This window comes from Fringilla coelebs (assembly GCF_963513975.1).
Source record: "Fringilla coelebs genome assembly, chromosome: 15".
NCBI classification, from domain to species: Eukaryota; Metazoa; Chordata; class Aves; order Passeriformes; family Fringillidae; genus Fringilla; species Fringilla coelebs.
In genome coordinates, this window is record NC_140041.1 from 1,806,569 (window position 1) to 1,832,538 (window position 25,970).

Genomic DNA, 25,970 nt, shown 5'->3' on the forward strand with positions numbered 1-25,970 from the left:
TATGTACAAACCAAAACTGCTTATGCACCTCTGACTCTGCTTGGGTTTTTTTGCACAGATTTGTCTTAGAAAATAAGCTGGGTACAGTCAAAAAGGGATTGCCAGTTGGTTGTGTATCTCAAATCTGATTGCAGTAAATGGGAGTAGGCTTGTGATGGCAATGCAATAAATGCTCTAAAACTGCTTTGTGATGGATTGTTCCACACTATGGGAAGTGGCTGTACAAAATCTGTAAATCTCTGTGCCTGCTTGGAGTGCCCTCCCTGCTCAGTGTGTACCTTACAGAGGTCACCTATTGCCCATTCATTTTAGAGAGTCTGACAGAATTTTTTTCCCTTTTCTCAGTAAGGCAGTCCTTGTCTTCATTTTCACTGCCTCTTTGTTAGATTTAAGAGGTAATTTTGAAATGGTGCTGCTGCTAATAACTGTGGTTGTTCCTCCTTTTATAAACTTACTGCTTGTGCTGGACTCAGAGGCTTTATCTGATCATGGTGCTATGTTCCAAAACAGAGGTGATGGTGCTTTAGAGAATTACAGCACAGAGTGTTTGGGAAAAGACTTATGGACTTGCTCACTAATCTTGAATTAGTGGTAATTACAGTCATTGGATTAATTTTGTCTCATTGGAGGTGAACAAGAAGTTGAATGAGATGATATATTTGTTCTTCTGAAATTAAGTACCTGAGTCTCTTGAGGAGAGTAAATGCCATCTTCTAGGTGTGATTAAAGAAAACATTCTGGTTGTGAGCCTGAGAGTTTAAATTAAAGATGATCTTGCTTCTCATCTGCAAGTGCAAGACATGACAGCTTCTAAAACGCCGGTCCAATGCTGCAGAGGAACAAAAATCCAACGTCAGATTTTGAATTGTGTTGTTGTGAATTGCCCTGCAGTGTTGTTGTTTTTTGGCCTTACGAAGCTGTTGTGTTTTGCAATTAGTTGAGCCCTTAAGGATAGGAATACTCAGCAGACGGATTTGAGCAGATTTGAGGCAAAGAACCTGCCTGTCCTTTGAAGATGCGGGGAGACAGCGCAGGGATGTTGAATGTGGGCAATGCTCTCAAATGCTTTTCCTTCCCCCTTTAATTTTCCTAACAGGAGTTGAAAGATGTGGGTCACCGCGATCAGATGGCGGCAGCCAGAGGAATCCTGCAGAAGAACGTGCCCATCCTGTACACGGCGTCCCAGGCCTGCCTGCAGCACCCCGACGTGGCTGCCTACAAGGCCAACAGGGACCTGATCTACAAGCAGCTGCAGCAGGCGGTCAGCGGCATCTCCAACGCCGCCCAGGCCACCGCCTCGGACGACGCCGCGCAGCAGCAGGGCGGGGGCGGAGAGCTGGCCTACGCCCTCAACAACTTCGATGTGAGTCGGAGCCTTGCTGGGATAACCCTCCTGTTCCTTCACCTGCTCTGTTAGCCACAGCTTGCTTTTATTGATACTGCCTGGAAGATCATTTTCTACTGAAGTGCAGCAAGTTATAGGCAAAGTAGGCTTTTTTTAAAAAAGCCATTTTCCGAACTAGGGTTGATGGAATATAGAAAGTTACATATGTGGTTCTTGGTGATGGAAGGCTGTCAAGTTAAACTAGCTCTGAAATAGCAGCCTACTGCTACATTAGATGGTTTGTTTGAAATTGATTATTTCATAATATATTTATGTAATGTATTCTTGGAGGTGACAGAAGTGATTTATTAAAAGTGAATCATGTATTTGGGATTGCTGAAACTACCTCTCGAGAGGAACATGAAGTGGGAAGTTTTAATATGATCTTTGGTTGGAAATGAAGTCATTTCATACTGATAGGTTGTACTGATCTGTCATGTTCTTTATCTTGCATTCAGCACGTTGCTGAGGACAGCCATGCATTTTTACTGCGATCGCTTTCCTTTTGAAGCCAGGATTCGGTGTCTACCTGATTCAGCCTCTGAATTTTAAACACTGTAGCCCTAACTTACTCTAGAACTCTATTTAATATTGCAGAGCCATCACTCAAAAGGCATTTAATAGTTGTGGTTTTGCCAGATTTTGCTCACTTGCTCCTTTTTGGTTTTACCACTCTCATTCCTCCCTTTCTGCCATGTGGGTTTTGCCAGGATAAAGTTCTGATTGAGTTCTCCCTGTGTCTGATGGGAAGCCTTTTCTGTGATCTCTTGGTAATAAGAGGAGGTCATAGCTTGATCTTTGTGGCTGATTTCAGTTTTGAGTTTGCCTTTCTGAAATTCCATCAGATGCTCAGTAAGCCTTCAGAGCATGCCTCAGGTTAGCCCCGACGGGCTGCAGGTTCTCACAGGTGCCTGTGGAAGGGGAAGGCAGCAGCAGAACTGTGTCAGGGGGCTGGCAGTGAAGAAGCAATTCCGTGCAAGTTGGTGGATTGGCTTGTACAGCTCAAGCCAGCTAATGGGATTTCTGATAAATCACCCTGTTTTACCATACAAACTCTCCAGTATACAGCTGCAGACTACTTTTTGAGTGTTGCAGTTCACATGAAGCTTTTTCAGCTTTTAATTCCACTTTGTTAGGCTCTCTAATAGCAGCAGTGCCTGATCAGCAGGCCAGCTTCATGATAGCTTTGTCTCATCCCTGCCAAAGGAGGCTGACAAAACAAATGTGTTGAGGTTCTTGGCAGATGTTATCCTTGCACTTCATTTCCTGCTACTGCTTGAGTGTTATTACACTCCTGTAATAGAGGCTTTGAGCACACGTGCCCTCAGATACTCCAGTGATGGTAAAATATGAAATGGCTACCAGACGATAACAAGCCGATTGTTATCTCTTTTTTGGTGGAGTTCTGGAGTGGCAGCACACCACCACTGTATTAGCCAGTGTCTGAAAGTTTCAGGAAGAAGGAGGAGGGAATGTGTTGGAGAGCACATGCCATGTTCTCATCCTGCTGTGATGGCTGCGTGGTTACTCCATAGGGATATGAAATGTGCTGGCTGGCAGAAGGAGGTGGTTGTGACGTGGCTGCTGAGGTTAGTTTGAATACAAACTGGCTGAAAAAATTCCTATTTCAAAAAGCTTTGGGGCTTCTTTTAGAATTAAAAAAATCCACCCCTGAAATAACTGAGCCTAACCCTAAACAAACGACCAGACCATGAAATGGCCAAATTATTTTTCTGTATTAAATTACAGACCTGTTTAAGCAAATCACCTGAAAGGACTCAAAGGTGATAAATGCTGTGCAGTTTCTTCCTGGGGAGCTTCCATGGGTGGTGGTGTTGGCCCCTCGAGAGCAGATGCATCAGTGCTGCTGTTTCAGCCCTGAGTCTCTTGATATGAGCTGTGCTTGCTAACACTCTGGCAAGAGAAACCTGTGGTAATTTTCTGCCATGAAGAAATGGATTTCTGCGTGGTTTGAAACGTTTATGTTGATATTTCACTTGGAGAATTTTCGAGAACACAGTTGTATTTACCTGCATAACACTGAAGAGAAGAAAGACTGTGCAAAGTAGGGCAACAGAACACAATATATAGAGCTAATTTTGGATGTTTGTTTTCTTGTTCTTGATGGGACAATTATTTCTGACAAGTTAACTAGTGAAGGCCTGTCCAAATTGACATGTCATTAGGAAGAGTTTTGTACTTTGAACCTTATTTTTGCTGGCACATTTGGTTTTTGCCATTCATGTAACAAGGCTTCCTATGGCCAAGTTTTGTTTTTCTTGTGCTGTCAAAGCAGCACAAGAAATGAGTAGCAATATAATCTGCTGGGAAACCTCTTAGTAATTTTACAGAACTACTCATGAAAATCCTCCTCAGTGCCAAAATAGTGTCATTTGCCTCTTAATGCCTGATCAGGGGGTTACTCTAAGTGTTGGTTGTGTGCATGACTTAACAGTAATACACTGCTTTGTTGCCTCAAAATGGCTAGCTAGAACAGAGGCTAGACAAGATTAAGACAAAGAAGTGGGTATTTATTGAAGGCCTTCAACAGGTACACCTTGGTCAGTCAAAAGCCTCACAGAGGGGCTACACCCAAGATGGACGATGGTCATGAATTTTTCAGGAAATGATATGTTTGGTCCATTTACATATCGGGGGTTAATCCTCCAATTACAGTTTCATGTAGTGAAGTTATCTACTCCAAGTTTGCCCCCTCAATTCACTGTTACTTACATCTCTCGTGGCCTGAGGCAGTGAGATGTCCTTGAATTTCAGGCCCAGAGAGGAATTGTCTGACCAAAATGTGAAGACAGTAGCTAACACTGTATAAGGAGTTTAAGAGTTATACACTAAAGCGCTACAGGATTTGAAAAATATAAAAGCTGAATCCTAAGACATCACTTGGGCTGGTGACTGATTTGCAGAACTTTTTCTCTTCCTAGAAACAAATCATCGTGGACCCCTCAACGTTCAGTGAGGAACGGTTCCGGCCGTCCCTGGAGGAGAGGCTGGAGAGCATCATCAGCGGGGCAGCCCTGATGGCCGACTCGTCCTGCACGCGCGACGACCGCCGCGAGCGCATCGTGGCCGAGTGCAACGCCGTGCGCCAGGCCCTGCAGGACCTGCTCTCCGAGTACATGGGCAACGTGAGTACCCCGCTCTGCTGGCTCCCTTCGGGGCTGTAACTCCATGGGGTCAGCTCAAACATGGAATTGAAACTCTGAGTAAATGGGCAATGTCAGTACCCTGCTCTGCTGGCTCCCTTTGGGGCTGTAACTCCATGGGGTCAGCTCAAACATGGAATTAAAGCCATGTCCCTCAAAGCTGGTTTGTTCTCCTGTACTTCGCACTGGTGAGGCTGCACCTTGAGTGCTGTGTCCAGTTCTGGCCTCTCAGTTTAGGAAGGACAATGAGATGCTCGAGCGCGTCTGGAGGAGGCAATGAGGCTGGAGAGGGGCTGGGAGCACAAACCCTGTGAGGAACAACTGAGGGAGCTGGGGTGCTCAGCCTGGAGAAAAGGAGACTCAAGGGTGGCATTATCACTCTGCACAACTTCCTGAAGGTGGCTGTAGTCAGGTGGGGTTGGGCTTTTTCTCCAGGCAGCACTCACAGAACCAGAGGACACAGTCTTAAGATGTGTCAAGGGAAATTCAGGTTGAATATTAGGAAAAAGTTTTTCACAGAAAGAGTGATAAAGTTCTGGAATGGCCTGCCCAGGGATGTGGTGGAGTCACCATCCCTGGTTGTGTTTAAAAAAGCCTGGATGTGGCACCAGGTGACATGGTTTAGTTGAGGTGTTAGGGCTGGGTTGGACTCCATGATCTTGAAGGTCTCTTCCAACCTGGTGATTCTGTGAATTCTATTCTGTCCCAAACAGAATTTGAGCAATAACAAGTGGTCCTGAAAGGTTTGTCATGAGGTGGGATGAAACCTTCTTAAATCACCAATTATACTTACCTTAAATCTGATCTCCAGTCTTTCCAAACAAGTGTTATCATCATAAAGTGTTAATCCCTTGGCAATGCTTCTATTTCTCTTTTATGACTGTTGACATTGTTTTGTAGAAAAATTCAAACCTCGGTTTACATAAGGTAACTGGGCTTATGCAAAAAGTTCTACCTCACTTCTGTTGTCTCTTGGAAACTTTAGCTGTCTCATCTTTGTTGCTGAAAGCATGAATTGTCAGAATCAAGTTGATTCTTGTTGCTACTTGGTTTGAGTAGAAGTGATGTATGAAGTTAAATATGTAGTAAAAAATCTGAGAGCAGTTTGGTGTAAATATTGAGCTCGGAGCAGTTCTTTTCCAGTGTTTAGGCACTGAATGTGCACGCAGTGTCTGAAGCCGGAGTGTTTCCACAGTTGGAGTGAGTGTCATGTCATGCGGATGAGCTTCTGTATATGAGGGCATCATGGTGTAATATTGCACTTCCTTCCCCTCCACTGCCCCTTTGCTCTTGTCCCAATGGGTTTTAAGCTGAAGAACTTGATGTGTTGAGAGGTGAGATCAGGATATCATAAGATTATAGATGAAACTATATATAATTGTTTAACTTCAGTACTGTTAAAGCTGATTTCAGAAACAATGTTGCAGAAATGGCAACAACTTAAGCAAACTGAGTGGCTTGTAGTGCTGTGGCAAGTAAAATCGTCTGAAGAAATCTTAATGGGGGGACTTGAGGTCTTATTTATGCTTTTGAACTTGTTTGAGGTGCAACTGAGTTCAGAGATACTTATTTAGGAACCTTGCTGCATTAGATACTTTACCTTCAAATCTTCTGGCCAAAGTGATTTCAATATAGAGCAAAACTAACCCAGGGGCTGCCATGTGTGGTTTGGGGTGGTGGAATTTGGAGAATAGATGCAGTGTGTGGTAGAGAGAAAGGAAAACAAGGATTTCTGTTTACCAAAGAGAAGGGCAAAGTAATTGAACAAAACTGAAAGGCAAGTCTGATGTAGCCTGCGGGCTGAGCTAGGTATTCATGTAGTCTGTCTTAATTGCTTGTGAAAGTAGCTTGTGCTCAGCATTGACATTTTGTAGAACTTCAGACTGCAGCTGGGAAGCAAAGCACGAAGTTGTGCCACTCAAAACTCCTTTGAGCAGGGTGTTTTATGAGTCTGTGAAGCATCAGCAATAATCCCTCAAATGTGCTGCTGGGTTGGATGGAGCCCTGTCAGCACGATTCCGAATGGAGCAGCCACCAAAGGGTAATTAACATGTGCAAGAGGTAAATGCTCAGTCTTGCATGGAGGAGTTGGTGGCATTTGTCTCATTGAAAGTTGGTCAAATAGCCATGTGAGAGTGCAGAGCTTTGACTTCCTCTCACAGCAATGCCTGTCCTCCTCCTCAGCCATGTGCTTTTGTCTCTGATAGGCAAGTTAAAGTAATCGTGCTGAGATGGGAAGAATGTATTCCCTCTGTTATCTCCTTTGGCACATTGTGAAATTAGTGGAGCATACTGCATTTTTTAAAGTCACTGTTATGTTATGATTGTAGACAGTGTAGTTGGGGAAATGAGATTAGAAATTCAGTGAAATGGAGTGGAAAAAGCAATTGATAAATTATGGTTAAAATGTGGGATGGTGTGTAAAAATCCATACTGTAAACCCCTCTGTGATTAAGCTGAAGAATGACTAATAGTTGGGAATCTAAACAGTGAAAATGGTTTGATACATCTGCAGGAAGAGTAGGGATGTGCTGACTTGGAGTAGTGGCAGAGGAAATGTCATTTCATGTATATGTATGATATACCCACAGCTCCTGGGATGCTTTCCTCCAGTCTCCCTTTGAAGGAGGAAGTGAATTGGGCATTAAATCTGTTAATTGCACAGCACTTGCAGTGCATCGTAAATCCTATCCAAGTGCTAGAGTAAGAGGTATTTATTGGCCAAGTGTAAAAATTCAGAGAAGATTGGATGAGGAATAGACTGGAAAGGCTGAAGCACAGGACTGTCTTGAGACAGATTTCCTTTTTAACTTTAAATGCCTTCTCTTCAGTGACTTCCTCTAGCTTTTGGGCTTTGTTTCTGATCTCTGGCAATAACAAGGCTTTTCTAGACTGTTTATAACTCAAAGTTAAGTGTTTTGGACCCAGAGTTTAACTGTTTCTCTGTGCCTGTCCTTGAAAGTCTGGAAGCCTGGAAGCATTGGCAGCTGTGTTATGGAGTGTGGCAGAAGTTTTTAGCTGAATAACGGGTTTTGGCAATAAACTGAATTGTAGGATCTCTTGACCCCCACTGCATCTGCTGGCAAGGTGATGAATCCTGTGATTATGCCCTTAAAAGAAGGGCAAGATTTGCTTTTTCAGTAGTTTGTTACAGAAGTTTGAATCGCCTTTTTCTTAGATTGATGTGTGTACGATTTCCTTTTCATCTAGTACAATTTCTCTTGCCATTTTCAAGAGCAGCTTGGTCAGACTAAATCTTACACATGAAGGCCAGCATTGTGTCAGACAGTGGTCAGTAGTGGGTCCTGCAAGCAGAAGGACAGGAAAAAGGGGGCTGTCCAGTGTTGGCAGTCTGCAGCTCAGGCGCTTCTGACCTTCTGGACTGCTCTTGAAAATGGCAAGAGAAGTTGTGGCTAGTGGCAGGAGTCTGTTTCTGTGGATGGTGAGTGAGATGGGCTTTCATTATCTGCATCCACTGAACATCATCGGCCACTTCCTGACCCAGCCTCCTGGTTTATAAGCTACGTTCTTTGAAATCCCAACTCTTCATCCCTTAATTGTAGCATCTGGCTTTTACTCCTCCTCTCCCACTTTGCCTGGGGAGAGCTGTTTTCCATTATGGCTTTTGCTCACTTCTCACAATTCCAACAGAAAATAGTTTCCCTTTTTAAACTTGCATGCAGATCCCTCCTGGATTGAAATAGCATGGATGCTTATTTGCATTTAGGTTTTATTACTTGGAGTAAGCTTGATTCTTGCTGCTGGTACTGAATGGCAGAGCTGGGAGGGGAAGGCCTAAATTCATTATTGATTCTGAGTAGCTTTGTGAAACAGAGTAGTCCAAGGTCTTGGTTCTGGGATCAACTGCCTGGAATGCAGTAAATTCACCACATCAATTGCAGCTAAGTTTGTAATATAATTCACAAATGGCAAGACCCAGATCTTTGTGCGATCTTTGTGGCAGTCAGGCATTTTTGGTGTGTATTTTATTAATTAAGCAAAGAAATTTCAAAGCATATTTGAGTTTAGTTGAGCATTGATTCCAGACTTAGGCAGGGCAAGAGGACAGAGGAAAGCATCGAACTAAATGATGCCAAGATTAATAGTGCAATCAATGAAGAAGTTAGTAAGAAATATCAGAAAATACAATGCAAACAGTCTTTTGGGTCTAACTCCATGGTCTTGTGTGGGTGTATGTTGACCTGTTGCAGTTTGCTCCAGGTAAAAAGGATGAAGCTGTGTATTTTTTGACACTGCTACCAGTTTATCCTGGCATTGTCTTTGCACTGGCAGCTGGTGAGATTCCTCTCCCACTGTAGGTACAGCCAACATTTCTGCTTTTCTGTTCTGTGCTACTCAGCTCTGCCTCAAAGTTAACATAATTCAAATAAAAACTACATGGATATCTAAACTACTGAAATGCATTAAAAAATGCCCAGTGGGCTGACAGCTGAAAAATTTCTCTATTTTAGAAAGAAAATGTGTCACTGGCACAAGAATCCACAAACTTGGTTGTGACAGGTATGTGCTCTGTGCTGTAACCCTCTGGGTGTCATTAGCACAGGACTTGGGCAGCTTGCCTTGCTGTCAGCTCTGTGTTACACATGGCAAACGCTGGGTTTGGTGCCTTTGAGGCTGGGCTTTGAAGGGGTTTGGGGTTTAGCAGGGTAGAAAGCACAGGCCACACCCTGGAAGTGTAACCAGCAGTTTGCAGTGTGCTCTCAGTGCGCCCTGAACTTGCAGAAGACATCAGTTACCTGACTGATGTGTAAAACTGGAAATAAAAGCTTCCTTCAGCTTTTGACAGTCCATTTTTACTGCCTGCTGCAGGAGCCCTGAGGGCTGGGGGCAGTTGGGCTCCTTTCCATGGGCCAGCAGTGGTCGGAGGTGTCTGGCTCTGTTCAGTATGCACAGGGAAGTGCAGAGAGCTCTCATTTTCAGTCTATTCTGTACCCCATCAATTTCTAATGCATTCAGCTCCCCTTTCATGCACACACCAGTAACTCAGCCATGTACCAGCAGAAACATTGTCAGGAATTGTAGTTTGGCGAGTGCGGAATGCGGACCCGGAGCCCCATTGTGTACCACATGCACTTGTACAATAAAATCCCTTGTTACTACATTTGGAAACGATAAATCATGTTACATAAAGTAGCCTGACAGGTCCCATTTCAATGGGAATTTTAATGCTTTCATATTAACATTCTGACTGTGTCCTTGACTGTCTGGATTGCATTAGAGGTGCTTGGCAGCAAATGGAGAAAAGCCATTGGGAGCTGGTTCAGAGCAGGCATTCCAGGCACACATCACTTCAGGATGGCTTTTTATCTTCCCTGGTTTCCATCTCCTCTTTGGCCTCAAGTGCTTGAGCACCGCAGCAGGATCTGTTTGGGGGTGGGGGTTGTGTTTCTGTTTGTTTTAGATTTTAACCTGACCTATGCTGGTATGGCACAGCTTCAGGGTGAGGGGGGTGGTTGAGCCCAGGCTGTGGCCCTGCTCTGCTCAGGGAACTCTGGCAGGCCAGCATGGTTTGGATCTCAGGGTCTCCAGAGAAGGTCCCAGCCCTGCTGGATTTAGACCTGGTGGACCCATAACTTGTTAAATGCTTGGTTTGCACCCTTGTGTCTGTGTTCAGTGCAGTTAGGGGAATGTAATACTCCACACAAGTGCTGTTTGCTCAATCTTAATTGCACTATTTTGCTTTTCTTTCCTAAGCTTCTCTGAACATTTCTGATGCTTGGAAAGTGATTGGGCAGGAAAGTGCCTGGCTTATCTATTCAATATCTGCTGGGAGAAATCATTTGTCTTCAGAACTACCAGCAAAAGATATTTCTACTCCTGACACACTTGCAATTTTCAGAATGGAGATGTGTTTTCATGATGAATTTGCCTATTAATAATGTTGATCCACAGCTTTGTATTCCCATCAAGGATCCAAGCTTGGAAAGGAACACATGAATTTTCACATGACTCTGAAATTCATTTATAGCAAGTATCTATATACTGAAAGGGCTCTTGCATAGCCCTTTTAATGAAAGCATCTGTTTCTGTGGGAATAGATGTGAATTAAAATGGCACACTGATCTGTGTTGATGATAAAGATGCTGATAAAAATTCTGCCTTGAGATAATCTACACTTTCTTTTTTAATATTGTTTGTCAGTTTAAGATGCCTGAATGCTGACGTGATGGATGTAGTTAGAAAGCCTGGATGGGTTTTCCTGTCATGGACTTTGCTGCTCAGTAGAGAGCTGTGCTGTTATGCTGGGCCCTAATTTCCATAGACATTATTGCTTTGACAAAAATGCTGCTTTTAAAAGCAGAACATTTCTGAAGTGATAGGAGTTTTAAGTTTAATGCTTATAGGCTGCCATAGAGTAAATATTTCAGCATCATTGGAGTGAAGCCAGACGAAGATGGTGAGAGCTTCACACTGTGTCAGTCAGGCATTTTTGGGCTACAGAATCAAGCTTCCTGGTGTTCACCCAACACCATCGTGGTGTGGGACGTAGTGTGGGGTTTTTAGGAGATGTTCTGGTACCTTCTCTTTCTTAGGGAGTAATAAAAGCACTTACGGAATTTAAGAGAAGTTCTTTAGAGTCCAGCTGATGCAAAGTTCTAAACGCCTTGTGATCTTTGGGTTTGAAGCTCTTCAGAGTCTTCCCTGTTGCCCCCAGTGGTTTCCCTGAGCTTGTCCCAATGTTGATGTGGAATTGCTGGTTTAGAGACCCCAAACAACTTGGGGTGCCCAGTGCTAGAGGGGAGGGAGGGGCAGCACATCTGGGCTCCAGCTGTGTGCCCTGGGTGGGGGCACTGGCCAGTGCAGCCACTGACGCCAGTGGCACAGCTTGCAAGACCTGGATGCTTTTCCAAACCCAAGACGGTTTTTGTGCTGTGCAGATGCATCTCTTAAAGAAGCATATGGCTAGCTGAGTGCCTCCTGAGAGAATCCCAGCAAAGCCCAGCACTCACACCTCAGGCCTGATTGCAGTAGGAGCTTAGGAGTCTCTTGAAGTCTTAAATCACTGCTGTGCTCCATCCACTGCCTTCAGCCTTTGCTGCTTGTTTGGTGCAGAGCTGCCAGTGAGAACTCTCTTAAATTGAATAGATTTGACAGCACTTGGGACTTGTTCTGAACTGCCTTGTACAGCAGAACTCACCCTTGCAGCCTTTCCATGCTTTGCAGCATTTTTGTTACAGACTCTTAATGTATGTAAAAGAAGGAAGGTGGCTGCCCTCACTCACAGTGCTCACTGCAGCCATCTGTGCAGCAGAGCTGAGCTTTAGTGCTGGCTCTGAACAGGAATTGAGTCCTGTGGATACTCTGAGTGGCAGTGAAGGCTCCCATCCTACCTGGTCCCTCTTTTCCCCTTCACCCTTTGCTTTTGTGTTGGTGAAACCACCTGGGTTTTCCTTTCTTGTCAGGCATGTGTCCATCTCCATTGTAAACACATTCTGATCTTCTGATAATGCACTATAAATCTCAAGCTTTCTTAATCTCATGTTGATCAAATAACATTTAAGATTGCAGGGAAAACCTGCAATAGAAATGTGTACACCCTTGTTTGTGATATGGAGGTTGGCATTTTGCAGTGTTTTACTTTCCTAGAACTCTAAGTGGTTTTACATAAATTTACTAATGCTGTGCATGGATTCTGCCTTAACACTGTGGTTTATGGCTTAATTAATTTGAATTCTACTGTTTTGTAGGAAAATATTTGAACTTTATCTGTCTACATAAGATCAAATATGTAGTCAGCCCTAATGCAACTCCATTTGGTGATACTTGAGTAGTCTCTCAAAGTCAAATTTGAGGAGTATGGATGGAATGGAGCATGTAAGTTTGCACAGTGACTGCTGATCTGTGGATAAACAGTCTTCTAGCCTCCAGCAGGATCATGCTCTCAGTGTGCAGAAGTATTACACACACAACTGGGCTTTTCAATTCCTCTCGTTGGAGGAAGGGGAGATGGAATTATTACAAAGCTGGAATACCACAGTTCTTGTATTGCAATGACATACTTGATTCTCGAGTCCTTGACTTTTCATTTTTCTTTTGCCTTGATCTAATACAAACTCTGGATTAAGTTCCATCTGCAGGATGGGATTCAGAGATAATGGAGAGAAGGGGAACAGTCACTGTCCATGTGCACGTGTCCCTGTGGCTGTGTGGTACCACTCGTCTCCTCTCCAGTGCTCCTCCCATGACAAGCAAAACCTGTTGTGCTCTTTCATTTTTTCCTTTCCAGTACCTCTTCATCTTTTTTACAGCTCCTGCTGCAAGCATTAGAGGTCTTGATGGAAACTGAGGTATTCTCTTCTGGATGTAGTGTTTATTATCCAGACTCTGCTCTTACTTAACCTGTTTTATCCTGTGTAAGAAAGCTGATGTTCTGTAATGCTCTTAATGTGTCCTGGAGCTTCAGACCTCCTTTGTCCCAGAAAGTCAACAGAATCAATACAGAATAATTAGCATTTGTGGCTTATCCAAATAGTGGCAGCCCTCTGGAATTTAAATAGAGGCAAAAGAGTGACTTAATCCTTCTCATGTCTGAGAAAAGGATGAGGCTTAAGCTGTATCTTGGAAAGCTGTTGAAATAGAGGGGAGAACTTTGGCTTCCTTCTGGCCTACACAGGGACACATTCCTTAAGCAGGAGGGATGGGAGTTAGAGGGGAAGCAGCAGAGCCAGCTTGTGTATGGCAGGGTTAAAAACCTGCTCAGGCTATCTGAAAACACTTCTTGACTTTGGAGACTGAATACTCACAAATTATTTTTGCTGAACAGGCATGCTAGAAGAGTAGTTTCCTTACAATAAGAGCAGCAAAGCCAGAGGCTGTCAGGCCAGGAGCTGCCTTGCAGAGGTGGGCTAAAAGGTGCATTTTTTTCAGCAGCAATTAAAAAAAAGCACTGGCATCGAGCCACAGAGGGAAAACCAGGGCATGTGCAAAATTAGCAGTAGGCAGTGAAGACTCAAACCCAGATGGTTCTGTGCTGGCTTTCACAAATACCTGTGCCTTCCACAAATGGAGGGTGTTTTTCTTTATTGTGTGTGTCAGAGTGAATGCAAATATTGTGGGATGTGCAGCCACTCGTGGAGTGTCGACTCTACTGTGTTCTGGTAACCTCTGTCTGTCAAGAAACAAGGCTTTTGCCATTCATTGGGTGCTCCACTGCTGCCATATGTGGCCAGAAGAGAAAAATTGCTTCTCAGTTCAGAATCTCTTTGATATGCCTGAGGTGCTGTCAGCTGTGGTTTGCTGAATATGATAACGTGAATTGACGTTATCAGTTACTGTCTGAAACCTGCAGAGTGATCTGGGGAAATGAAGCCTGCTGCTTCTCTGGGGGGAAAGGCTCTGAAAACAGAAGGTTCTTGGCTGAGGATCGGTTCAGCTTTGTAGGAGTGGTACCTTGAGAGTGAAGTGTGTGGGGCACAGGAAGTGTGGGTGACGTGGGAGTGTGTGGGGGAGTGACTGGACAGAGACGAGGAGCATCTTGGGGACGCAGGTGCATCAGTCCTGGGTGCCATGACTGCTCCAGAGCATTCTTCCAGCTTTCCTCTCATCTGCTGGGGTTTAGGGAATTTATTTTGACCTTGTATTTAAAGGATGGATGCCTTTTAAAAAAAACCCCAAAACTAAACCATAAAGTACTTTTTTGTTGCCTTGATTGATTGAATTTTGGAGTAAGGTTCCCACCTGCAAGTGTGGCAGGCAGGTTCTTTAATATGATGACAGATGAAGATTGGGCCATGAGGCTGCAAACAGGGGCTATTTGGGGGAGTTGGAGCACTGACTATCCTGAACTATTCAAGACTTCAAATAATCCTGATACTGTTAAATTTCTTCTCATGTTGTCTTAATATATGAATATAGTTGCATAGTTTCTCCCCAAATTAAAATACATACAGAGATATTAAGGAATGCTGGAGATACTTTAGCAATTTCTTTGAGACACCAATCTCATTATGTGCTTGAGACTTTAGCTCTTTTTTTAGTTTATTTTCTTTTCTGATATTACCTGCAGCATTGGTATATGATGCTTTAAAAAGCACCCATTTGCTGAGTTGGAAGATAACCCTGGGACTTGTTTGTAGCACACACATTTTGTCCTGTATCTGGTGTTGGAAGTTGATGGATGTTTTTCCTTTCAGGCTTTCCAGCAGATGAATTGCAGCTGTGAATGTCAGTGCTGCCCAAGTCAGATCCCTCCCTGTATATGCTGTCCCCATGGCTTTTAACCCAATACTCTGCACTGCTTTTAAGTATGCATTATTTTTATTCAAGTTCTCTTGACTAAACCCCAGAATTAATGCAATTAATTCTGCTTGCTTAGAGGTTGAGCAACTGGCTGCCTGATAGTGCCCAGGTGGCTTCTGCATCTGTGGCTTCAATCTCATTTCCCCCTTTTTGAAGGGTCTGTGTGTGTATCTCCCCCTCAGCACTCAGCCTGCTGGATTGTGTAGGGAGGGATGTGGGATGTGGGGCTGGCTTCCTCTTCCCTACTGTGCCTTTGAACCTCTCCTTTGAAGACTCTTTATTGAGTCATTTTGGGGGAAGGTGACTGGAGAGCTCTGATGTCAAGTACAAAATAAGACTGCAGCCATATCACTTGATACTGTTCCCCTTAAATGCCAAATTGTGAATTTCCTTAGAGGCAGAATGAGTTTTTTGGGCATCTCTCCAGGAGTCAAAGAATCCAAATTCTAGAGGTCAGTGGACTTAAAAAAGCCAAGAAAACAAGAAGTTAATGCAGAAATAACTGAAGAGAAAGAAGTTGAAAGCCCTTCTGCCTTGTGCCTGGGCAAGCGACCCCTTTGGAGCTAATGGCCTACAAGATGGGCATGTTCCTTCCTTTCGTTGGGGAAGGCAGGGTCTTCACCAGGCCATGGAAAAGCTGATGTTCTTGTGAGAGTGGGTTTGCAGGTGTGGCTCTCTGGTAGCCACAGGTGAGGTGGGCTCCTGCTCCACCTACTGTGGTCAATCCCAGCTGTGCTCAGCCCAAGGGCTGCCCCTGTGTGTGCAGGTGCTCAGGGACCTGCAGTGTGAGGCGAGGAGAGCCTGTCAGGAATGTGTGTGGAGAGAAAAATGTGGTAATTATGCATATCTGCCTGTCCTGTACATCCCCCCTTCCCCCCCAGTGCTCTCATGAAGGCATTTTCACAGAGAATGTAAAACTACCTTTTTGGTGGCTGATGCTGAATTCTCCAAGCTTCCTCTAAATTTTTATCTCTTATCAGTTTTGTAGTGCTGTGGAAACCTATTTCCTCCATGCCCCCAAGTTATGGGTATTCTCAGCTGGACTTGTGGAACTCCTTTTGTAACAGCAGGACTACCTCAAGTACACAGGGCGCTTGTATCCCCTGGGAGTAATCCTGGCGGTATTTCCAGTGGATTGATTATTTTATGCATTGTGTAAACTTGCTCTGTGACTTTGATTCTATTACCCACTCCTGGAGCAGTGCCTGTGTGCAGGGGAGGGTGCTTTCAGTGCTAGACTGCAGTGAAGTGTAGATTCAGTTACAACTTATTTCTTGGTGTAAAACTGAATTTACCAGCTGGGTTTTTCAGATTACTGTCAGTTTAAGTACCTTCAATCTCCCGCTTTTTCTGTGCCAGTTTTTGCAGTTCTGTGTATTAATTCTGTTCATTTTTAATAGCTGTTACTTTATCATCTATGTAATGCTAATTCAGATTGTGTATCTGATGATCTCTTTAGAAGTAGAAGCTGATACAATAAAAGTGTAAATGTCTCGGCATCCCAAACAAAGCACTCAGCTTTGTTTTCCTTTTTTGTCCTGGATGCTGAGGTGATGCTGCCTTTCCCCTGTACCTCAGATGTGCTGAGTGTTCCTAAATGGTTTATTTCCTTTGACATTCACTTTCTTTTGAAGAAGGGCAGCCACTTCATATGTGTCAGCCTTGTACTAGAATTCTAAATACTTTAATGCATTCTTGTTATCTGCAGGGTGGCTGGCTAATTAGTTAGCTCAGTAAATAATAGCTTGGTGGTGCCTCTGTGAGAAATGAAGGTATGCACACCATGTTTCTGGGCTTTTCAATCCCCCTGGTGCCCCAGGAGTGACTGGCTCTGGGTGAATGGAGATGTGGATGAGGTTGGCTTGGTCTGAGTGCCCTCAGTGGGATCTCCCTCCTGGGCAGCCAGGGCTGCTTCTGAGTCCTTTTGGCTTCTCAGGGACTTCACCCAACTCCACAGATGCTGACCCTACAGAGCTGCCCCAGGCGTGGCCCAGCACAGGCAGGAGCTGGAGCTGCTGGAGCCAGGCCAGAGGAGGCTCCAGGATGAGCAGAGGGATGGAGCAGCTCTGCTGGGAGGAAAGGCTGGCACAGCTGGGAATGTTCACCTGCACAGGAGAAGCTTTGGGCTGAGCTCAGGGTGGCCTTGCAGGGCCTGGAGGAGCCCCAGGAAACCTGGAGAGAGACAATTGCCAAGGGCTGGAGGGACAGGACACAGGGAAAGGCTCCCACTGCCAGGGGACAGGGCTGGATGGGAGATTGGGAATGAGGAATTGTTCCCTGGCAGGGTGGGCAGGCCCTGGCACAGGGTGCCCAGAGCAGCTGGGGCTGCCCCTGGATCCCTGGCAGTGCCCAAGGCCAGGCTGGATGGGGCTTGGGTCTGGGACAGTGGGAGGTGTCCCTTCCATGTGGGGGTGAAATGAGATGATCTTTAAGGTCCCTTCCCACCCAGAGCACTCTGGGATTCTGTGATGGAGAGGAGATTCTGCTGTTTTTGCTGCTGCCAAGGCTTTAAGTTCCTGACAATTAGTCAGCTTTTTCTGCTGTTCCTGGTTTCTAATGCCTATTGTTTCCTTTGAAAGGCAACTTCATATCTGCTTTTTCTGTTGGTGTATTGCAGGTTAAGGCTGCTAAATCCCCCACCCTACAGGAAACACTTTTAAATCTGTTGCAAATTAAACCTATTTATATTTCTAATAATGAATAAAGGATACATTAATTCTAACTTTTAATGTCTTGTGACCGTATTGGTAGGATTGCTTTATTATCTGTTTCTCCAAGCTGTCTTGCCAGGAGTTAGGTGGCTTTATTCCCAGATTTATAATGCATTCTCTTCCTCTTGGAAAGGGCATATGCTGCCTTGGCTCACTCCTTTTAATTTGAGTTTTGCAGGGGTCTGTGTTGTTCCAATTTTAGTTCTATTTCTAAAGCCTTTTGCACACATGTAAAATTTGATAAAAACTACAATATCTCAAGGCTTTTACAATTACTGCAGGTGTAAACTTCAGCCTGCTTTTCGTACTTCTGGATATATCTATTAATTCATGTTATCTGCAAAGGAAAAACTTGAGATATTCCTTAGATAAGATTACTAATTAACATAAAAAAGAAAAACTAAGCCTGTAAAAAAGCAGCTCCAGGGGTAGATTACTCTCCAGCCCCAGCAGCTCTCTGCTGTCTCCTGCCAGAAGTGGTTTGTCCCCCTGATTTGGTATTCTGAGACATTCCCCCATCCATCCTGCTTCTCCCATCTAACCAGGCATACTGGAAGTGAGATGAATTGACCTGTAGCAAAGCTTAACCAGTCGTCACTCAGCAAAATCCCTCGGGAGGAAACAGCTGGAAGTGTTGACAAAATATTGGGCAGCCCCCCTTGAGCTGCTGGTTGTCACTCACAGCAGCCTGGCCCACATCTCACCTGGCTGCACTTGCCTGGGGGGTCGTGCATTATTTTGTTCTGGGTGCCGTGTGAAGGTTTAAACTCTAGGTTTAAAACTGAGCTTTTATCAGCAGCTGTGATCCATTCCAGGGCCTGTGGGGGCTGTTGTGATGTGGTGCTGTCCTGCTCCTTTTCCTGCTCCTGTCTGGGCTGGGGGGCAGCTGGGGGCTGTGGTCCAGGGGAAGGAGCAGCCTGGCTGGCAGTGCTGGAGTCCTAAGCCCTGGCAGCTCTCAGCAGGGAGGGGCAGGAGCACGGGATTGCAAACTGCAGGAGCAGGATGCAGAGTAACCCCTTTACATCTGCAGTTGGGTGAGATAGAGACACAACTCCTCTGCCTCTGTGACCTGGAGGCAGGAACTGCCCCGGTGTGGAGGGGAAGGGGGGGTGACCCTGAGGTGGGCTCAGGGGGTCAAAGCATGCTGTTAATAACCCCAAGGTATGGGACTCCTTGCTGTGTGGGCCATTCCCTTGGGAGCTGGACTCTGATCCTTGTGGGCCCCTTCCAGCTCAGGATATTCTGTCACCTGAGCATGCTGCTGGAAGTCAGAGCCTGCAGCTGCCTGAGCTCAGCTAAGAAACGCCTGTGAGGAAACAAGAACTAGAAACCTGAGCCATTTTGCAAAAGGTTTCAGGTACTTTTGCTTGGTTAATGCTGGGTCTGGTCTGGCTTGTAGAGCCCCAGCATCATGATGTGATGGAAACTGGGGAAACTCGATTCCATGAAAAGCCAGGTTTAGCATGTGATGTATTATTGCCAATTTGGGTTTTCTTTTGCGCTTTTAGGGAAAAGATGTATGTTGTTACAGGATGACTTTCTTGGCACCCTGGCACTTTCCTGCCATTACTGATCTTAAAAATAGATATTTTTGCTTCAGTGGTAGAAATGTGCTGCAGAGGTGTGGAACCTTCGTGCTATATATCATAAAACATATGCCATTAACTTGCTAGATATAAGAATAAGCCTTAAGAGAACACTGGTAGATAGATCTGTTACCTAGAAGTAGTATAAAAGTAGTACAAAATGTTTGAGAATCTGTTTTTTTTCAGACCTGACAAACACCTCTCTTCATCCCTTCCCTTCCTCCCCCACACCACAGGTGCAAATAATAGTAAAAAAAATTACTTTTTGCTGTTGCAATAATGTTTTTTGCCCCTCAAGAAATAATACATTGATAGCACTAGACAGTAACTTTAAAGGTTTGGTTTCACCATCACTGAAAAGAAGACTTACAAGATCATAGAATATCCTGGCTTGGAAGAACCCACAAGGATTTCAGTGCTCTGCCCAGACACCCCAGCAGTCCCCCTGTGCATCCCTGGTGTCCAAAGGCTCCTGGAGCTCTGGCAGCCTCAGGGCTGTGCCCATTCCCTGGGCAGCCTGGGCAGTGCCAGCACCCTCTGGGGTAAGAACCTGTCCCTGAGATCCAGCCTGAGCCTGAACTCCAAAATGCTCACATCAGGTGGCTTTCCTCAATCAGCCAGGTGGGATCCCCTGTTGCAGAAGGAAATCAGGTTTGGGCAAGCAGGACTTTCCTCTCCTGTCACTGTGCTGGTTGTGACCGATGCCTGTGTTGTCCTCCAGGTGTTTTTCAACACCTCCCAGAATAACCTCCACAACTTTACCCAGCACTGAAGTGAGACTGACAGGCCTGTGGTTTCCGGGGTCCTCCTCCTTGCCCTTCTTGAAAATCAGAACAATGTTCCCCAGCTTCCAGTCAGCTGGGACCTCTCCAGATTGCCAGTACCACTCAAAAATCATCAAGAGAGGCTTTGTGATGATGTCAGCAGCTCTTTGAAGATTCTTGGATGAATCCCATCAGGCCCCCATGGGTTTGTAGGGACCCAGCTGGAGCAGCAGATCCTGCTTGATTTCAGGGTCACCTGGGAGCTGATCATTGTCACAGTCATGGTCCTCCAGCTCAGGGCACTGGGACCCCCTTGGTCTGTGATCCATGTTGAAGACAGAAGCAAAGAATGCATTAAACAGCTCTGCCTTTCCCTGCCCTGTCTGTCAGGTGATTGTCCTCATCCTGGAACACACTGAAGTCATCTCTACGCTGCCTTTTGCCATTAATATATTTGTAAATTGTTATTATTCCCCAGTTCTGGCAGCTCCAGCTCCAGCTGAGCTTTGTCCACACAGATTTTCTGCCTACAGTGGGGGGAGCAGCATCTCTGTGGTCTTCCCACGTCACCTGACCCTGTTCTCGCTGGGCACACTCCTTCCTCTTTAGCCTCATTTCCCACCTGGCCTTGGACACTTCCAGGGCTGGGGCAGCTACATTTGGTTGTTCTCAGGATGTGAATTCTCACAAACCAGTCCCAGTGTTTTTAGCTGCTCCCAGTTCTGCCCTTGAGTAGGAATTCCATCTGATTACAGGGATTAGGAATTGTTTTTAGCCCAGAGCATCCTGAAGCTTTTGGTCAGTTGCCATTAAAGTTAAAAGATGCTGTGAAATGTGGAGGAACACCCATGTGCTCTCCTGATTTTTCTTTATCATTAGGGAACAGACTGCAAGACTGAAATTGCTAATTATAGCTCTCCTGTGAGAAAATAAGATTTTTGGAGGTTTTTAAAATATTAGTGAAGTGACTGGAAGTATGTTACTAATTTGAAATATTTGGTTTGAAGACAGTGGTTTTGATAACAGAGGTAAAGCAGGCCTCTCTTGATTAACTGCATTACATAAAAAGAAGTGACCAAACCACTTGTCAGAGTAGAAATCAGCCTGTGTACTTGCCTTGATAGAAATTATTTTAATAATAATCACAAAAAAGTCAGCTCAGAAGGAATGTGGGTTTGATTTTTTTTTTCCCTGGCTCAGCTTGCTAAAACCTGTTCATGTTCTTTATCATATTTTTCACCTTGTGCCTATGAACAATCTGGATCAAGTATGTGGACTTGTCATTTAATCCTAGTCCTGTCAGTAGTTAAAAACACTTTTCTTGCATAAGCAAGTGTAGCAAACAGGATGGAGTAATTATAAAAAACCCCTTTTATAACTCCTTCCATGAGTAAACTTTCCATTAGAGGGTTTGTTTTGAGATTTACTTTTGACTTTTAAATATTTTTTGATTGATACCAGTTAGTTCCCCAGGATCACTGACTGCATGTATATCGTAATGTGACACAGGAAATCCTCCTGAAATGTCTCTATTTTATATATATTTAATTAACTGCATATGTGTGCATAATTAATGCTTTAGAGGGATAGAGTGCTTAGCTTGTTTTGTTATTTGCATAACTCATATTTTTGGAATGGTTTGCTGGTATTTTCCTGTTTCCCATGGGTGCCTGATGGCCAGGCAGGATGGACTGGGTTTTGTTGTTGACTGTGCCAGCACAGCCTGAGGTTGGGGCAGTGGCAGTGAGCTGCTTCCTGCAGTGGAGCTATGTTTGCATGAACAATTGAAATTGCTTTCTAAAGCCGATGATCACTTATTAATTTGCCTGATGAAGACTACTGGTTTTGAATAAATGGACAGTACATTCAGACACCTACTTTTGTAGGTGTCAGAAAGTTCCTCTCTTGATGATGCAGCTTTATTGGGCCATATTCAAATGATGGAGTGCCCACTAGGAAGAAAGAAGCAGTCTGCAGCTGGGTGGCATCAGCTCATTTGAATGTGGCATAAACCTTTTTCATGTGTCTCTGGACATTCTCCTGGCACCCTTTGTCAAGTTAATTGTTGTCCATAGACAGCTCTAGGTATGAAGGGACAATATCCCTGGGATTTATCTGCTGGGTACACTGGAGTCTGCCTCCTCTTTGTCTGTGTTTCCATTTGTCCCTGTGCTTGAGGGACAGGAGGGGCTGGGGAAGGTGTGGAGCACTCATTGCTCCAGCTCCAGCTGTGATCCCACTGCTGTGTGCTCAGGAACCTCCTGCTGCTGGCCTGGGCCCTGCTGGGAAGGGACAGCGCTGCAGCAGGGGGGCAAGGACTTGGAATTCATTCCAGAAACACCTCTTGGGTGTGGAACAAAGCGGTGGTTTTAGCCAAGTTTCACATTTGTCAACAAATATTTACACTGCTGACTAATCCAAAACTTGGCATGGAAGAGGCACTGCGGTCTGTCCAGCAGCTCCCAGCACTGAGGGTATTCTGAGTGGTCTGTAAATAACTGGAATTCCTTAGTCCTGATGCTGTTGTGTTGTTACAAAGTGAGCTCTCTGGGTGTTTGCTGAGTTTAACTGTGGGTGGTGTTGTAGCTGGTCTAGAGACTTGCTCTGGCAGGGACTAGAGACTCACTGGCAGGAGGAATACCTGGCAAGAGCTCATTGCACATGAGACATTGAGGCTGATGCTTCATAGGCTCAGTTAAGCCTTGTCCTGGTTTGGGAAACCCAGGACAAGGGTGAGCAGACAACTCCTAAAAGTTCAGTAGAAGGTGAACATGCATCTCCCAGAAGTCACCAGAGACTGTGGGAACTTGTCAGAAGTATCTCATTTGTGTTCTGTTCAGGAGTGTAGTGTCATGTTAAAGATGCAGTACCTGCCAAAGCTCACTGGCTTGGTTTGTTTATTTTGGTTTTGTTTTCATTTGTTTGGTTTTAATTTTTTTTTTCTGGTTCATCCCAATCAGATGTCTAACTTTAACCTTTTTGGAAGTTTCTGGATGCTAACTGCAGTCAGAAGGCATCAGAAGACACAGCTCAGCTCCCTCACTTCCAAGCTCCACAGCTGCCGTGCTGTTAATGGATGTCCCAGAGCTAAGCTGGTCATCCACAGACAAGAATATAAACTAGAGATGGCTTTCTCTGCCTGCCTGCCCTGTGGCTGTGGAATTCTTGAGGGCCTGGACCCTGCAGATACACCCTTGCTACCCAGGGAGCTTCCAGCTGTCATTAGGAGCTCCCCAGCGTGGCTGCCTGTGCTCTGGTCAGCTCCTGTGCTGCTATGGCCTGCTGCTCCCCTGGATGCTGAGCTCAGTGTTTGTCCTACCTGGAATAAATTCCATCTATTTCCAGCTATTTCCTTCTTCAGGACTGTCTGGAAAGCTTGAGGAGGAGTTCTTTAACCTTTAAATTATTCAGGCAGAATTTCAAGCAGCTGTTGCTGTTTGTGTGGGGATGTTGTGCTCCAGGGCTGGATGGGATCAATAAGTAGTTCCAGGTCTTTACTGGAGTATGTTGTCTTCTCCTGAGGACAGCAGAGGTGGTGCTTTAATATCTCCTGCTCTTTAAGTCAGAGCTGTGTGCTTAGACCTGGGGGCTTGCAGCATGGCCCTGCTGGGTGGATTTCCCAGCCTGGGGGTTTGGCTCTCATCCTTTGATAGGTGTGTGCTGAGGATGTTCAGTGCATGACCCCTCTCTGGAGCAGCTGGGCTGCTTGGACAGCTGAAATTTGCCTTCCTCAAAGGAGAGGTTGTTAGCAAAGCTGCTGGGAGTGGCTGCAGTGCAGGGAATATGTTTTTCCCCCAGTTAAGTGCCATGTGGTGCCTTCAGTGATGGAACTGCACTTGTAGCATTGTGTCCCTGCCCCTTTCCCATGTTCTCACTCCTTAGCAGACTGTGTCATTATTAGCTTTACTAAGAGCTCTATTAATTTTACAGGTTTGTTCTCTAAAAGAATTCAAACATAAAGTGGTGTTAGGGTTGAAGCAATCCATTTGAGGGCAGAAATTGATAGTCCCAGCTAAGAGCACATGGCTTTAGAGGCAGAGGTTTTGGATATGTGATGGATTATTTAGGAGTCAGTGGGAAAAGAGCAAATGCTTCCTAATAGGAACAGTTGCTGTAGGATTGAGTTGGATTCCACATTAACACACTACTCAATATTTTTACCTATTGGCAAACATGTAAGTAAAACTACTTCTTGCAGCAAGATTTTCTGAATATTTTGTACACTTCATAAAGGATATTTCAAGTATTTTAGTATGACAGGCTATGCAGTTAAGAGGTATCTTGGAGGGACCTTTCTGCTTGAAATGCATTTCCTGTATCTAATGCTGTCTTTAATCTCATGTGGTCTCACAAAACCTGTTCTACCTATTAAATATGCAGTAAAGCTGTTCTGTTTGGTAGAAGATTGTGTGTTTAAACAGCAGAAGTCCTCACTGCTCCTATATTTTAATATTAAAAATTCAGCTGCAACACTACTTCAGATTCAGAGCCATTAGAATGGATTTTTCAGATTTATTCTCCTGATTACAATACAGAAAATTAATTGCTTTTGACTGTAAAGAATTATGACTCATTCATTATTTAAGAACCTTCTTGATGGATGAACCTTTTCCACTTACTCCAAGACTTCTCATGAAATATGGCTGATTTTTTTAACTGGTACAAAGCATGATGCACCTCTGTCAAACAGCGGCTGCACTGCCCACGCTGTGGGTTAGGGAGGGGTGCAAGGAAAACCAGCACCTCCTCTGTGTCCAGTTTGCTTGAGTATTCAGTGTACAGGGAGGAGAGTGCTGGGGATAGCAGGGAAGTTACTTCCATGGCATTAAAAAGAAATACCTTGGTTTTATAAAAGAAAGATTGATTACTTCATTTAAACATCAATAGCCTTTCATTTTGCTTGTGTGTGCATACTGCAAGTGTTTGTGTTACATACTGGGGAGAAGAAATTGGGTTTAACTCAAGGGATGTTCCCCTCTGGTCTTGGTTCAGCTTCTTGCTCCTGGTTTTTATGCTTAAATGATTTTTGTGTGTATTTAACTTTTGTCCTTTTAGAAAACTTAAAAAAAAAGTCAAATTATAGACTTTGTGGATTAAAACCAGCTGAAGAGCTGAAATCAGGGTTTGGTTACTTGTCAGGCCAGAAGAGTTTGGTCAGTGCCCTTGGCAGCCAGACCTCTGGAGTTGTGCGTAACAGAAACAAACGCAGGATTGTGCTAATGAGACACTTGCCATTTTTTTGTTTTATAGAATCACAGAATGGTTTGGGTGGGAAGGGACCATTAAAATCACCCTAGTCCGGCCCCCTGCAATGAGTAGGAACAGCTTCAAGTAGATCAGGTCACCCACAGCCATGTCCAGCTTGGCCTGGAATGTTTCTAGGGAAGGGGCATCCCCCACCTCTCTGGGTAACCTGTCCCAGAGCTTCACCACCCTCACTGTAAAAAAATTTCTCCCAAACTAAGACCCAGAGCATGTGGCTCCTATGTCAAATAGAGCTTTACCCCTCATTATAATAAAATTTCCTAAAATCTTAATGGTAATGAAATTGGATTAGGTAATAATGATTTTGTAAAGCTTCTCTTTAAGAACAGATTACAGAAAATACAGACATCAGGGTTTTGTGGTGGGTGAACACTCCCACTGAATCCTGTCCCTTAGCCTGGACATTCACTGCAGGAGGGAGCCAGGGTTTCTCAGTGCTGCAGTTGTCAGTTCATTTGTGCAATTGTCTCCAGTCAAATTCTTGAATCTCAATTTTTTTGCAGTTGTCTTAACAGAGCCTACATTTAAAAGTAAGTTGCTAGTGATGTTGACATTCCTTGTTCCTAATTGGATTTTAAAGTTTTGCATAATATATTCAGAATAGTGTTTTTTCTCTGAGGTTTGTTACCTTTGCTTGTGAGAACAATTGGGTTTGTAGTTGAGAGATGCTTTTGCTTGTAAAATTAGTCTCTGAGAGTTTAAGAAAATAGATATATCATGTGCTGCTTTGAAGTATTAGAAGGATTTGAGAGGCAGTTTGCCAACTGACATTTAAAACCCTTGAGAACCTGTTCCAGCCAAACCTTTTGATAAAAAAGTAAATGCAGCTACGGCTT

The 25,970-nt window shown here is 44.5% G+C and overlaps 1 protein-coding gene across 1 annotated transcript in view; it reads left to right on the forward strand.

The window, feature by feature from the left end:
• CTNNA1 (catenin alpha 1) overlaps positions 1-25,970 on the forward strand; it is a 116,435-nt gene that overhangs the window by 27,077 nt on the left and 63,388 nt on the right. The window contains exons 6-7 of the mRNA XM_084215978.1: positions 1,097-1,363; positions 4,327-4,530. Coding sequence (XP_084072104.1) covers positions 1,097-1,363; positions 4,327-4,530 — 471 coding nt within the window. The remainder of the gene's footprint in view (positions 1-1,096; positions 1,364-4,326; positions 4,531-25,970) is intronic.